The sequence below is a fragment of the Notothenia rossii genome, assembly GCF_949606895.1.
Source record: "Notothenia rossii genome assembly, chromosome: 1".
NCBI lineage: Eukaryota > Metazoa > Chordata > Actinopteri > Perciformes > Nototheniidae > Notothenia > Notothenia rossii.
The window spans coordinates 53834860-53850879 of record NC_136912.1 but is presented as its reverse complement, the minus strand read 5'-3'; the positions used below and the strand labels follow the sequence as shown (position 1 = coordinate 53850879).

General features: G+C 43.8%; 1 protein-coding gene across 1 annotated transcript in view; it reads left to right on the top strand.

Moving 5' to 3' along the window:
- thop1 (thimet oligopeptidase 1) overlaps positions 1 to 15742 on the top strand; it is a 33563-nt gene extending 17821 nt beyond the window's left edge. The window contains exons 8-14 of the mRNA XM_079672971.1: positions 2363 to 2505; positions 7753 to 7976; positions 11482 to 11683; positions 13813 to 13999; positions 14107 to 14235; positions 14737 to 14873; positions 15445 to 15742. Of these exons, the coding sequence (XP_079529097.1) occupies positions 2363 to 2505; positions 7753 to 7976; positions 11482 to 11683; positions 13813 to 13999; positions 14107 to 14235; positions 14737 to 14873; positions 15445 to 15606 (1184 nt within the window). The 3' untranslated portion in view covers positions 15607 to 15742. The remainder of the gene's footprint in view (positions 1 to 2362; positions 2506 to 7752; positions 7977 to 11481; positions 11684 to 13812; positions 14000 to 14106; positions 14236 to 14736; positions 14874 to 15444) is intronic.
- Positions 15743 to 16020: the final 278 nt, after the last annotated feature.

Sequence of the window (16020 nt, the reverse complement as noted above, 5' to 3'; positions counted from 1 at the left end):
TTTGCATAAACGGGATTTGATTGGCTGATGCCAAGCATCGAGCCGATAGATGCTCGTGATGCTTGCAAAGCCATGCCATGCTCCCCACAATGCAGTTCGGCGAAGATTCAAAATCTTCTACGTCACCCCATTCAAGTGAATGGGCGAAGCGTTGAAAGCATTTTTTGATGCCTGTAGTGTAGACGTACCGATAGAGCTAAAAAATGTCAAGTGCTACTCAACTGGTTTTAGATAAGCCAGCCCTTTTATTAGTATAGAAGTGCTTTGTTAGCAATTCTTTGTTAATAATTCTATCGATCGAAGTGGAGTCGAACGAGATGAGTTTTCAGTCTCCCCCGGAAGATGTGCAAGCTATCTGCTGTCCTGATTTCAATGGGGAGCTCATGCCACCATTTTGGAGCCAGGATAGCAAACCCACATGTTTTTGCTGATGGGAACTTGGGTCCCCCTCGCAGTGCGGGTGCAGCGAGCTGTTTGGCTGATGCAGAGCGGAATGCACGTGCTGGGGTGTACAGTTTAACCATGTCCTGGATGTAGGAAGGGCTAGATCCATTCGCAGCATGGTACGCAAGTACCATTGTCTTGAAGTGGATTCTAGCAATTTCCAGAAGCCAGTGAAGGCAGCGGAGGAGCGGTGTGATGTGGGAACATTTAGGAAGGTTGAAGACCAGACGAGCTGCTGCATTCTGGATGAGCTGCAGAGGTCGGAGGGCACATGCAGGTAGACCAGCCAGGAGGGAGTTGCAGTAGTCTAGGCGTGAGATGACGAGAGCCTGGGCCAGAACCTGCGTCGCTTTCTGGGTCAGGTGGGGACGTATCCTCCTGATGTTGTAAAGAGTTTATCTGCAGCAGCGGGTTGTAGCAGCAATGTTTGCAGTGAAGGACAGTTTGTTATCTAGGATCACACCCAGATTCCTTGCAGTCTGAGTCGGGGAAACAACAGAGGTGCCGATGTTGATTTTTAGGTCAAGAGTGGGACAATCTTTTCCCGGAAGAAAAAGCAGCTCAGTCTTGTCAAGGTTGAGCTTGAGGTGGTGAGCAGACATCCACTGAGAGATGTCTGCTAGACAAGCAGAGATGTGTGCGACGACCTGGGTCTCTGAGCGGGGAAAGGACAGAATTAGTTGGGTGTCGTCAGCGTAGCAGTGGTATGAAAAACCATGCGGGCTAATGACAGATCCGAGCAAGTTTGTGTACAAGGAGAAGAGGAGGGGACCAAGAACAGAGCCCTGAGGGACCCCTGTAGTTAATTGACAAGGGTCGGACTCGGACCCTCTCCAAGTTACCCTGTAGGTGCGGTCTTTGAGGTATGAGGTGAGGAGGGAAAGTGCAGAGCCTGAAACTCCAAGTTCTTGGAGAGTGCGAAGGAGGATCTGATGATTCACCGTGTCGAATGCAGCAGAGAGGTCCAGAAGGATGATGACAGAGGAGAGGGAGGCTGCTTCGACAATACCAAGCCACATTCTCCATGCGTTTCAACAGGGTGGCTCCGTAGTGAAAGAGTGAGGGTACTTGACCGGCCTGCCTGCAGTCCAGACCTGTCTCCATTGCAAAAATACGACAACGGAAACCCTGGACTGTTGAGTAACAGTCGTACATCAAGCAAGAATGGGAAATAATTCCACCAACAAAGCTCCAACAATTTGTGTCCTCAGTTCCCAAATGCTTAGGAGTGTTGTTAGAAGGAAGGTGATGTAACACAGTGGTAAAACCACCTTTTTTTGGAACTTGTTGCATGTATCAAATAAAAAAATTGTGAATATTTGCCAAAAAACATCAAATGTATCAGTTTGAACATTACTTATCCTGTCTTTGTAGTGTATTCAATTGAATATAGGTTGAAAAGGATTGGCAAATAATTGTATTCTGTTTTTATATTTACGTTTTACACAACGTCCCAACTTAATTGGAATTGGGGTTTGTATTTGATATCATCTTAATTATGAATATCTTAGGGGTCGGACTGAAGACAACATTTGAAGACATCACCGGGAAATGTTTCACTATGTTCTGACATTCCATCGACCAAATGAGTAACTAGAAAATAACTCACAAAATTATCAAAAGTGAAAATAATTGTTAGCCGCCAAGTTTATCATATTTGGGATTTCTAAAATGGGAAGCAACAGATATTTAGTGAAAACAGGGATGGTATAAAGTAAACAAAAACATTTATGAGTTAGTAGGGAGGAGAGTAAACTGACAAGAAAACCTGTAGCTAAAAACGTATAAAGGAATTCTTCTCAATGGAAAAACTGATAGGTATGTGGACTCTACAAAACCGTTAATAGGAGAGATAAAAAAATCAGGAAAGAAGACATGCAGAGGTCCTCTCCTGACTGTGTCTGCTGTGTTGTTTCAGAGGAGCTGGCTCGTAAGCTGAAGCCTCTGGGTGTTGAGGAGCGAGCAGTCATCCTCAAACTGAAGGAGAAGGAGTGTCAGAAGAGAGGTCTGCCTTTCACAGGAGAGCTGCACGCCTGGGACACGCGCTACTTCATGACCCAGGTACAAGCTGCGCCTGAGATACACACACTTTATGGCGTTATATTTGTGCCTCTATCCTGAGCACGCAATGAAACATGTTGAGCATAGAAAATGCTATTGAGCGCGCACTTGAACATTTTTGAGCACAGAGAAATATATTTTCTCATAAAACTCCTGCTCCGTGCGCAAGCAGACCGCTGCATGCGCTCTCTCTCCCCCGCTCGCTCGACCTCTCCAGCCTGTGCGCGCTCAGCTTTGCCTTCGCTCGCTCAAGTTGTCACAGCGTTACAAATGTGCCACAAAACCAACCAATCAGAGAACTCGAGAAGGTCAATTCTGATTGGCTGGTCGTCTCCAATCATATCTTCTATCTGAGATGAGAGAGGGATTTTCGGTTGCTATCAGGCTGTTGACGTTCTTATTACTAGGGGTGGGCGATACCACAAAATCTAGATTCGATCCGATACCTAGTATTTCAGGGCCAGTATCGCCGATACCGATACTTTTTTTTAATGAAAAGCGTCTTATGTACTTTTATATAGGAAGGAGCTGCATGACATGATTTTTGAGCTGAAAGCATCATAATCTGAATTCATTTTCGTGAATACAGACAGGACAGTTTTTATAGACAAATAAAGGTTTTACTTTTGCAAATTTAAAGTGCAAACATGAAAAATAACAATACAAAGTGGCCAGAGTAGCGAACTGTCTTCTTGCACACATCACAGTTCGCTAAGTTGTAATTGCCAGTTTTGAAATTGCTCCACACAACACTGCTCTTTCTCTCAGCCATCATGCGCGTGTGTGTTGCACTCGCGATTTCGCTGGCTGCTGCTGTCCTGCCCTGCCGGCTGTCAGCTTGATAATCGGCGTTCAGGCAGGGAGCGCGTGCGCGAGCCTCGAGAGGAGGACAGCAGTGGAGAGAGAAGAAAAGAGCACTTGTGTTCGTCTGCACATAGTTTTTTGAAGAAATTGACGAGTAGAGGAGACGGGAAAAAAAAGTATAAAAGTATCGATCCTATTGGTTCTAGTATCGATATTTTGAAACGTAACGTAATATCGGAAGTATCGATATTTTGGGATCGATCCGCCCACCCCTACTTATTACACATCCATCGTTGACATTTACAGGACATGACAGACTCGAATGAAGAGAATAGCACGCCACAGTGTCAGGTGAGTTATACATTTCTAGTTTTCTGATATCACGTTATTGTTTGCAATGCCTGAGTTTGCTAGCCGGCAACATAGCTATAGGGGTAGTTTAAGCAAACCGCTAACAAACCGTAGCCTACATGTACATGAACCCTTCTGAGGTATTGATTACTTGCTGTAAGCATTAGAGGTGGCAGAATGACAAAACATGTTTCTCTCTATCACAATTTTGGGTTGACCAGAACCTGGACCAACTTCTGTTTCCTGTTCTACAATGGGCATAGAGCTTGCATTAATTTTCAACCGGACAGATGAGGCTAGGATACCGGATAAAGTTAGCAACACACCTAACCATCTGTTAAGAATTAGAGAAAAGGGGCTTCTTAACGTGCTTTTATCCGGGGTGGAGGGAGTTACATATTAGTTAAATATAACAGTGTGATTGTAGTGGGTGGAGGTGGTAAAATGAGGATATCCATTTTGGAGTTCAAGCTAGTATAATATAGTTAACAAACGTTACACAATAATAAGGAAGAGAGCTATTTGTGTGATACATCGCTATTGATATGGATTTAGAGTGCATATTTGAGACTTCCAAACAGTAAACAAAAACGTAACTTATGGGTGAGTGTTTTTAGCAGAGCCATATTATGTCCTTGTGATTCTGTTGATTATTACCTGTCTGTATTATGTTGCAGCTCAGCTGATTTTGGATTGATGGCAAAGGGAGAGGGACTTAAGTGAGAGTGAAAACACAAGGTAAGTTTAAAATAGGTCAGCAATTTCCCATCCTATAGATTGCTAGATGTATCTAACCCTTTCTCCTGTCTTTGTCTCCCTCTTTCAGCACAAGAACCCCAGGGGGGTTTAATGGAGTCTCAAGACCTGCAATGAGACCCTCACCCTGCACCTGATTCTCAACTCCCAGAGTTTAGCAAGCCTCTCCCTGTTCTTTATTTTTGATTAAACAGACATTAAGCTTCCCAATGGTGTGGTCTTCGTTTTTTGAAAAATATGATTAACTCACATATTTAGTAGCTGTTGTTGTCTTTTGTGATAGTTAAAAGGCTCCTGCTGACTTGAGCCAGCCATTCTTTCCTCCTCTCTGTGTCAGTGGGGAAACTTTACATGTGTACTCCTTTCTCTGAGCGCTTGGAGCATCCCCCGGCAGCACAGCAAACCATGGGGGAGACTATATGCCAGGACAACACGGAGGAAAAGTCACATACAAACTGCATGATATGATATTCAATGTTTATTGAATTCCATTTATTTACAATGGATTTTCCTAAAACAACACATTTAACATCATCATGCTGCTGCTAGTGCTTTGACTCATTGTGCTGTTAGTTGACAATCATTGATAGGCACATGTGGGTCTCCTGTCCTTTCTGAAAGTCATAAAGATTACATTAGTGCTTTAGATTACTTGTGTCCTCAATTACCAAGGGATTACTGAAACCACCATGAATTAAAGAAATGGTAGTGTGAAGCTGACTGTTGAGTGGCCCGACCAAGCAAGGAGGCAGAGGCAGAACGTCCAAAATGATAACCCGGTGTGGGCATTTATTAAAACATGAACATATTACACACAGCCTCAATCCTGTTGCTGCTGTTCACGGGAGCCCAGCCTGCAGCCACTAGGATCTCACACACACTCCCTCTCCACTGACAGGAAAAACAGAGCCTAAATACACACACTAATCAATCAACAAGACACAGGTGAGGGGGGAGGGGACAACACAGGGCACCAGGTGAACACAATCAACCACAATGAAGCTATACAACCCGTAAAGGAGGCCGAGATCTATGGGCCCAGAGATCACCTCCGTGACAGGTAGAAATGTATCTAATCAGAATTTTGAAACCTTCCTTCCCTCCCTCTAAATATATCAATAAACATTAGGATATGACTACCATACAGGTTTAAGAAGATAATATTTGTTTTAAAGAATTCAAAGCAATAAACAACAGCAACAGGCTCTTTAACCAAGGCAACGTTAGCCTAACATGTATAATGTTAACAGGTAAGATAGCTGTTCACACTATGTATATTTTTCTACTTGTTGTAATGCTATGTTATTTCTATTTACGATGTTGACATTTTTGATTGTTTAATTCTAGTCTTTTAGCTGTCTAATGTAAAAGGCCTCCTTGTCTTCTGCTGCTGCAGCGTAAACATTTCCCCAATTGGTATCAATAAAGTATTTCTTGTTTTATCTTAATCCTCAAATATTAGCACATTTTAATTAAAAAAAAAAAACACATTGATGTAACTACATACACATATCGATATGTTGTATACATATTGCAAATCAAAACCTTTATTGACCACTAATTACCAAAAATTGCACTTCTATCCTGTTATTAATGCATTCAGATCGTGATTCAAATGGCCCGCCACGAACTTCCGGGAACTTTCTGAGTCTCTCTGAACCATGTGACGATCAAGCATTTTGGACTTCCGCTGTCGCAACTCTTCTCTCTACATGGCGCTGGACCAGCCAATCAGAATTGACCTTCTCGAGTTCTCTGATTGGTTGGTTTTGTGGCACATTTGTAACGCTGTGACAACTTGAGCAAGCGCAGGCAAAGCTGAGCGTGCACAGGCTGGAGAGGTCGAGCGAGGGAGAGAGAGCGCGTGCAGCGGTCTGCTTGCGCACGGAGCAGGAGTTTTATGAGAGAAAATATATTTCTCTGTGCTCAAACATTTTCAAGTTTTCGCTCCATCGCATTTTCTATGCTCAACATGTTTCATTGCGTGCTCAGGATAGAGGCACAAATATAACGCCATACCTTCAGTTATTCTATAAGCACGACGCAGAAAGAAAAATTAAGCCAGACATTTTTTTAATGTTTTATACATTTTTGGATCTACAAATAACACCAAATGTAAGTAATAACACTTATTTCAAACATGGCCCCAAGATGGTACAATCTTATTTAAAATGTATACAATTTAAAATCTTAAACATCCCATGTCATGGCCATTTCCACTTATCATAATTCCATTGTTGAGGTATACTAAAATAGATTTATACTGTGCAATTTTACAAACTCACATTGGTTTCTCATACAGCATCTCTGTAAAGTATGTGTATTCACCGGTATTCACTCTCTGTCCTAAACGGCTTGTTGGAGCTCCTGCTCCCCCCTCCCTGTGAGCCCAGTATGCTCTGATTGGTCGAGAAGCTGAGAGGCTCGTTCTGCTCACAGCTGTGTGAGCTGCTGCGAGGAGCAGACAGGCTTTGCGTCTCGGCGATACAGGAGAACAAGTTAAACTTATCCTGAGCACACACAAACACTCACAGCTGAAGTAAAAACAATAAGTGTGGCTTGATATCCAGTAAGAAAAAGGTTTATAAAGCTGTGAGCATGGGTCTGCGGAGAGAGCATGGGTCTGCGGAGAGAGCATTTCTCCGCGATCCCAACTTAGCAGTCCGAAAAACGTTTAGCCATTTAAACAGTCGTGTTAGATACCTTGTTTGTTTTAAACATCATAAATACACAACAACAATGAATACTTACAGGTTGTGTACCCGAATCTCCCGCTGGTCCAAACAAAGTAGGAACAGCATTGTTCTTCAGTGCCCTACGCTGTACATATCCGGCATGAGTCGCTGAAAGGTTTGGGAAGCTTTGTTTCGTGAAAGGCCATAGCTCTGGGCGTGGCTACTGGGTATCCCTAGTACGTAGCGATACCCAGGAAGTAAACATGGAAAATGAGAAATCTCCAACGAGGCGTTTTGGGGAGGTATTTTCTGTGTTAGAGTTTTACTCGCTACAGGGTGTACTTTGAGGGTTTGTGACTCTGCAGACCGTTTACATGCATAAAAACCTTCATAGCACACAAGGGGACCTGTAATAACCGGAAAAGCATGACATGGGCCCTTTAAAAAACAAAATGGGATCATTACAGATTAAAGCATAAAATAGATATCAAAATTAAACACGACAAACAAATAAATGTCTGAGTTAAAATTGAATTAATTTAAAATGAATGAATTAATACAATTTCCCCTCCTCTTCTTTCTCCTCCTCTCTGTCCTCTTCCCCCACATATAATACATTTTCTCTGTCACTCTTTCTCCTTTTTCTCCCCCCCTCGTTTAGGTGGAGGAGACTCAGTATGCAGTGGATCAGAACCTGCTGAAGGAGTACTTCCCCATGGAGGTGGTGACTCAGGGCCTGCTGGACATCTACCAGGAGCTGCTGGGTCTGACCTTCGAGCTGGTGGGGGGGGCGGCTGTTTGGCACCCGGATGTCACTCTGTACTGTGTGAAGGACCAGAGCAGCGGGCAGGTGGTGGGGCAGTTCTACTTGGACCTCCATCCCAGGTGAGGCGCAGAGCAGATGGCTCTGCTGCCCCTTTCACACCAACGCGGTTCCAGGGCCGGTTCGGAGCTAGAGCCTGTGTCGGCTGTGCGTAGTGATGAAAAGCTGGTTTGAGGGGCCCCCAGTGAATAGGCGCGTTCACACCAAGTACTTTTCCCACAAAGGTTCCTGAGAACTCTTTAGTTCTCATGAACTAAGTACAGATCGCGTTCACACCGGAAATTAGTTCCTGGGGGTGGATTAGGCAAATGAAGCCGCTGACGTCACTTCTTCTTCTTCTGCTTTGGGTTTACTGGCAGGCAGGGGTGCCGCCAGGGATTTTGGGCCCCGTGAAAAGATATCAAATTGGGCCCCCCCATCACCAGGCCCAGGCCACGCCAACCAAGCAAAATTGCTAACCACATCTCCAGAACCCAACCCACTCATTTATGCTTTAAATAACTCCACCTGTACAGGCTTGCATCTATCTTGTAGTCCAATACTAACCGCACAATATTTACTGACACTGAACTGTGAAAATATAACACTGTGCAGACGTGCAACATTCTGCTGCAGTAGAATTCACTATTTGATATAACACCAACATTCCTGACAATAAATATCAATAGTCATCTTTTATGGTGTACATGCCTAACAATAACATTTATGAATGGAATATTCTCAACATGAATGCATAAATCCAATTAAATATAACTTAAATATACATGACCTCTTAAATTAAAATAAAGTGAACATTACCACCAACAAAATCATTTATAAAATGCTATAACACAAAAAATAACATAAGCAACAGATTTTAAAATTAAATATACATACCAACTACAAAATATGCAGCTATTAAAGTGGAATACAACGGAAATGGAAATGAAAAGGCCTTATGATGGTGCCAAATCAGAGCCTATTACCTTTTCTCAGTCTTTTTTTTACAGCTTCCTCACTTTGTCTGTCCTTTTCCTCACATTGTCTGTCCCTTTCTGTACACCTTCTCTTGTCTTCACTGGAGCCTTCATCCTCATCATCTACACTGGTACTGCCACTGGCACTGTCACTGTCCTTCACCTCTTCCTCCACTTCCACACACCTTCCTGACAAAACTGAAGAGGGCCCTGACTCTGTAGAGTGTACATGACACATATGATAATATATTCTTTAATATTAGTATTAATATCATAGCCAAAATGTTGGTGATTAACATTTTATTTACCTAATACAGACTAATCACTCAACGCTTCAAACATCCTAAATAGATTAAAAACAGTTTTTTGTCTTATATAGATCAGTGGCTATGTGGGAAAATACTGTGTTTGAAATGTATAATTTAAATTAGATGTTAGCTTTTTGTTTTGATATATATATGTGTTGTATTCCAGTCTCCCTTCAGATATGTTAATTGGCATGTCATTCAACACAATGCTGCTCACCTCCTTCAGTTGGGAGAAAAGCTGGTTCAGGTTCAGCCTTATAGGGGGACAGGGCTGCTGAGCCTGAAGATGGATCTGTTGGTCCTGGCACCAGGGGGAGGGACAACTGATTTAGTATGAATAGCTGATAAACATTTACCTGCATTTAATGTCAGCTAAAAGAGCAGTGAAATGAAAAACCTCTGAATTTTCTGTGAAGATATTAACAGTAGCCTACTTAATGTCAGCTTAGTAAAAAAAAACATTACAATTTACAATGGACTACGCTTAGCTAACAGACTAAATTCCACCACTCATGGACCACACCCACCGCATCCCTCCTCACATGCTTTCACTCTGCTAGTAAAGTGCTGCGTTTGGAGGCAGGAGTCTTAGGACCAAACCATTACATGTAAATAGAGGGGGGTGTACAGAGGCTTTGGATAATTAACTTTTGGAAGAAAATAAGTTAAATGAATCGTAAGTTTAGTGAGAAGCCTACTACGCAATATAACGTTATATTAATGTTAATTATTGATGAAAGGGTACTTACATTTTTTTTCTTAATGTTCTAAACATTTTGGGGCCCCCTGCTAGTCATGGGCCCTTAGAATCGTCCTAACCTTTCACCCCCTTACGGCGCCCCTGCTGGCAGGCCGCAAACATCTTCACGGCGTATACTGCCGCCCAAAATCCCGGCCGGAAGTCCCCGGAGTTAGGGACTGGCTTCAGTAGAAGCTGCTGGGACTCCCAGCAGCTTCTACTGAAGCCTTCCGAGTAAATCGCCAGAACGCCGACACCTCCTCATCTCCACCGCTCCCATGTTTCATTTTGTATTGTCATAAGTTAGTCTCTCTGCGTTTCTGCGCTGGGCTAATGCTAATGATGCAATGCGAGGATAATAAAATGGCGGCTTCACAAAAGTTTTTGGGAGTTTGACGGGGCGTGGTTTGCATTCCGCCCAGGCAATCAGACACAGGAATCTTTATCTCCCACGAAAGTCCCTAGCAGGGACTGAAAAGAGGGTAAAAAGGGTTCTCTAAAACTAATTTAGTTTCCGGGACTTTTTGGTGTGAACGCAACTAAGTCGTAGTTCTCAATGAACCTTTGTGGGAAAAGTACTTGGTGTGAACGCGCCTCATGTTTGCCTAGGGCCCCCACAGACTCTAGAATCGCCACTGCTTACTTTGACCATCCGTGCGCTGTTATTGATCATTGTGGAGAGCAGGCAGATATTTTGTATTATAGCAGCTATCGGATGGAATCAATACGTGGGCTGCACAGGTTGTCATGTCCGACTATCAAAAATAGAATCATAATGAAAAATACGCCGGTAAAATGTACCTGCAGAAAACGGCTTGTGCCACAATAGGATAGCAACAACAAGTAGTCAGTTTAGCTTTGGTTACTATGCTAACATCACCGATTTTATACCAGAGAAACTTTAATAACAGTGTTGTGATGCCAAACACTGCACTGCAGCAGCAAACACATTAATTAGCAATGAACCACGGAGAAAAGTATAAGGGTTGAGAAGTAGTTATTTAATTTAATCTGGCTTCGTATGATTAAAAGCAACACGATCATCGACCCGACGCAGTTGTGAGCGCCGTTTGGGAGAAAATCAGCGGCGTAAACGGTGACGTCATGACGCAGCAGCGGCAGCACCAGTCGGGCTCTCGGCGTTGTGAACAAAACGGGGGCTGAAAAGAAAAACCGGTTCCGAACCAGAAGAGCGCTAGCACGGAGCTAGAACGGGAACCGCGTTGGTGTGAAAAGGGCATGCATGTATTCAGAGAACACCTAAAGGGGAGTTATGAGGGTCTACTTTTCCTCCTCCCCCTAACTAAATATCCTCTCCTCCACTTAGTTTTTTATTTCCTCCCTCACAATCTTTCAATGTACTCTCCTCGTCTTCGTCTTTTTACTTTTCCTGTTCCTGTTCCTCCTTCCCCCTCCTCTTCATTTCTCCTCTTCTTTCCTTTATAAATAGTTCCCTCTTCCTTTATGTCTGTTTCCATTTCCTTCTCCCCCTTGTTTTTCCTGTTGCTCCTCTACTTTTGACTACAGATGTGTTGATGTGTGTGTCTGTTCTGTGTCCCTGCAGGGAGGGGAAGTATGGTCACGCTGCATGCTTCGGCTTGCAGCCCGGCTGCCTGCTGCCTGACGGCAGGCGGCAGATGTCGGTGGCGGCCATGGTGGCCAACTTCAGCAAGCCGACAGCTGACGCCCCATCTCTCCTGCAGCACGACGAGGTGGAGACGTATTTCCACGAGTTCGGACACGTCATGCACCAACTCTGCGCTGAGGTCTGAGGAACCACCTGTAGTGACCGATGCTACACCTGTCTAGCTTCACATCCAATTAGCTGTTCACGTAAACAGTATGCAGTTATTACAAAGTAGCAATAAATCTGTTTGAATGCTCTTTCAGGTCATTTTATTTAGTATGAAGTGTTTTTTTCTATATGGAGAACAATTATTTACAATGGTTCATCAACACTGACAAATATGATAAGAGATAAAGATAGCTCTGAGCAACAGATCATAAGAATAGAAGAAATCAGCAAGTAATTGGTCAAATATGCACTGCACTCAGGTGGCTCCAGTCCTACCTCTCCGACAGATCCCACTTCATCTCCCTCAACAATCACTCCTCTACCACAGCTTCAGTCACCCAAGGTGTTCCCCAAGGTTCAGTACTCGGCCCCCTCCTCTTCATCATCTACATCCTCCCCCTTGGTCAGATTCTCCGCCATCACAACCTGGACTTTCACTGCTATGCTGACGACACACAGATCTACCTCAGCACCAAATCCCCCCACAACCCCCCTCTCACACATCGAATCCTGTCTGACTGCAATAAAATCCTGGATGCAACACAACTTCCTCAAACTCAACAGCAATAAAACTGAACTCCTCCTCATCGGCTCCAAATCCACCCTCAGCAAAACCCCCAACCTGACACTCACCATCGATGGCACCCCTGTTTCCCCCTCCACCCAGGCACGCAACCTTGGCGTGATATTCGACCCCACCCTCTCCCTCGACCCCCACATCCGCCAAGTTGTAAAAACCTCATTTTTCCACCTCCGCAATATCGCCAAACTCCGTCCCTCTCTCACCCGCCCCGCAGCTGAGCGACTCATTCACGCCTTCATCTCCTCCCGCCTTGACTATTGCAACTCACTCCTCTTTGGCATCAGCACAACATCCCTCAACAGACTCCAGCGTGTCCAGAACGCAGCCGCCAGAATCCTCACCCACACCAAATAATGGCATCACATCACCCCGGTCCTCAAAGAACTCCACTGGCTTCCCGTCTCACACCGCATTCACTACAAACTCCTGGTCCTCACCTATAAAGCCCTCCACCATCTGGCCCCCCCCTACCTCACTGACCTCCTCATCCTCTACCAACCACCCCAGTCCCTCAGATCCACCTCAGCCGGTTTGCTCTCAATCCCCAAGGCCAAACTCCGGAGCTTCGGGGACAGAGCCTTCTCTGTGGCAGCCCCGAAGCTCTGGAACTCCCTCCCCCAAGACCTCCGTGAGTCTGATTCCCTCACCCTGTTCCAGTCCCGTCTCAAAACCCACCTCTTCAACTCTGCTTATCCTTAAACCCGCCCCTCCCCCCTCTGAACCAACATCCTCCTGACTGCTTTTCTGTTTTTGTTTTGTTTTTGTTTTTGTTTTTATTTGTGTTCTTGTTTTGTTTGTCGACCTGACTCATACTGTAAAGCGTCTTTGGGTCTAGAAAAGCGCTATATAAATCCAATGTATTATTATTATTATTACATATGTTACAAGCTTAGCATCAACATGTGTGCCATGTTGATGTGCAAATTTCCCCTCTGTTGGACTAATAAAGGGATTCTGATTCTGATGTGAACCATGCATTTCAACTGTAAATTATAGATTTTAGTTCTACAATTCAATTTTCTGTATCTGTGTTGTATGGGTTTCATCTGCTGCGGTTCTTTAGGAGACTATCAGCCGGTCTGAATCCAATGACTATAATGATGGGATAGTTCTAGTCACAGTTTATGATGGACTGAGTTATGAAAGTGAATATAGGGTCCATTTTTACAAGCCTCATGTCTTCTGAACATTCTTACAATGGACATGTTAAGAGAAAATTAACAAACTGTTGCGAGATCTGGCAACACAGAGCATTAACATTGGTCTCAGTTTGTGGAACCCTCTGTGACAGCCACTAACGGCAGAGCTCGCTGATATTCGTAAAGCTTAAAATGATTGTTAGCTATGTACATTTCTAATGATACAGGATTGTATTCTAGTATATTCCATTGGTGCCGATTGTAATATGCTGTCATAACTTTTTTCGTACCTTAAGAGAATGTGTCTCCTAAACAGGCTGTGAGCCGGCAGTGAGTGCGCCTCATCAGGTTTCTGAGTGTCCATGTGTTTGTTTGCAGGCGGACTACGCCATGTTCAGCGGGACTCACGTGGAGCGGGACTTTGTGGAGGCTCCATCTCAGATGTTGGAGAACTGGGTGTGGGAGAGGGAGCCTCTGCAGAGGATGTCCAAGCACTACAAGACCAACAGCGCCATCCCAGAGGAGCTGCTGGACAAACTCATCAAGTCCCGCCTTGCCAACACCGGTGGGTACCACACATGAAATAGTACTTTTGTACCAAGCAAGTATTCCAATTTAACTGTGGGTAATGTTGAATTCCAAACCCTTAATGTGACTGTGCCCCTCGCGCAGGGCTGTTCAACCTGAGGCAGATCGTCCTGGCTAAAGTGGATCAGGCTCTGCACACCAGGAACGGACTGGATGCTGCAGAGGAATACGCACGCCTCTCTCAGGACATCCTGGGAATCCCTGCTTCACCAGGTCACTTTTTAAATGCCGCAGATGATTATTCCACACATTTTAAAGAACACAAAAGGCAGGCGGCTAGCTCCCAAATACAAGTGTCATTCTCCCTCTGACGATTTTGATTACAAGATTGAATAACGTTGTACCTTAAACAAGCCCTATTATGCTAATTATCAAGTGTATATTAGTGTCTCTACTGGGACATGTCTCCATGCTCTAATGTTCAAAAAGCTCTTTATTTGTCTCATACTGCCTGTGCTGCAGCACCTCTTTTCACCCTCTGTCAGCCTTTGTAGACAAGGGCCCCTTTAATCATGTCAACTTATGCTTTCTGAATGTTGTTGAATTATCTCTCATTTTGTTCGAGTTGTAGTAACAAAAGTCGTGGCAAGATGCACGTCAAATAATTTCTGAAAAAAGCCTAGCAATAGTAAAAACTAGAGGAAACACTGAGTTCACTGCCGCCTGGTTTCCATCCTCTCTTCTCTCTCTCTCCCCGTTGACTTCTGTCCGCAGGAACCAACATGCCGGCCACCTTCGGGCACCTGGCCGGCGGTTACGATGCTCAGTACTACGGTTACCTGTGGAGCGAAGTGTTCTCCATGGACATGTTCTTCGCTCGCTTCAAACTAGAGGGAATCATGAACCCGAAGGTCAGATCTGAGAACAGCTGAGGAGAAAAATCAAACAACTTTAGTCATTTTAATCAGGAAAAAAAATCCATGGGTGATATGAAGGAAAATATCTGCTCACTACTGATGAAATGAAACTGAACCAAAACAAGCAAGCGGGGTACATTTACTTTAGTATTGGACTTAAGTACATTTAGTATGTTTAGAATTCTATACTGCCTTTATATTCATACTATCCTAAACCTCAGAGGGATTTATTTGTTGTACTACACTATACTGCACAATAATGTGACGGCTTTGGTTATTTGCCAAATTCAAAATATTGTATTCTTTCTTCCAGACTAAAACAAATCTGTATGTTGGTGAAAATCTTTGTTACATAAAATGGAGATACATTATTATCCCAAAAGTAAACCTTTTTAAAAGCTTGCAATCGAGAATATATGTTTTTTGAGATGTTAAAAGTAAAAAGGCTATTTATCCTGAGATAAATTAGTGTGCAGAAGTTTCACTAGTAGAAGAGTTTAGATATAAGCCTAGCTTAGCACAAACACTGTTGTCTTTAATTGCTGTCTCCTGATTGGCCCTCCAGGTTGGTATGGACTACAGGAAGTACATCCTGCGGCCTGGCGGCTCAGAGGATGCCTCCGAGATGTTGAGGAAGTTCCTCGGGCGGGAACCGAAACAGGAAGCGTTCCTGCTGAGTAAAGGACTGACCGTGGAGCTGGACGCCAGCACTCCTTGTCCCTGCTGACCAATCACAGCAGACCACTCCACACACAGTTCACAGAGAACAACGGACTGATGACTGAGGTTTTCTAAAAAAAAATAGTGACAAAATGTTTCACGACATGTACACAAATTTGCATCAATAAAAGGATTTGAGGATATTTTCTGTGTCTTGCTTTACAGATGAGTCTGGTAAGGGCCAGTACACAAACCCTTCTGTTATCTGAGGGTCTGCATGCTTTTTATTTAGTTATTGTCCTAGCAGAAATTTGATATAACAATTCTCAATTCCCTTTTGGTCCCTCTTGCTAAAGTTAAAGGAATACTTTTTTTTTCAACAACTCACCCTTTTTTACGCAAAATTCCTAAAGGAGACCTCTTGAATGCATCCAGGGTGAACGAAGAATCCTGGAAAAGGGGTACATTTTTAAATGAAATA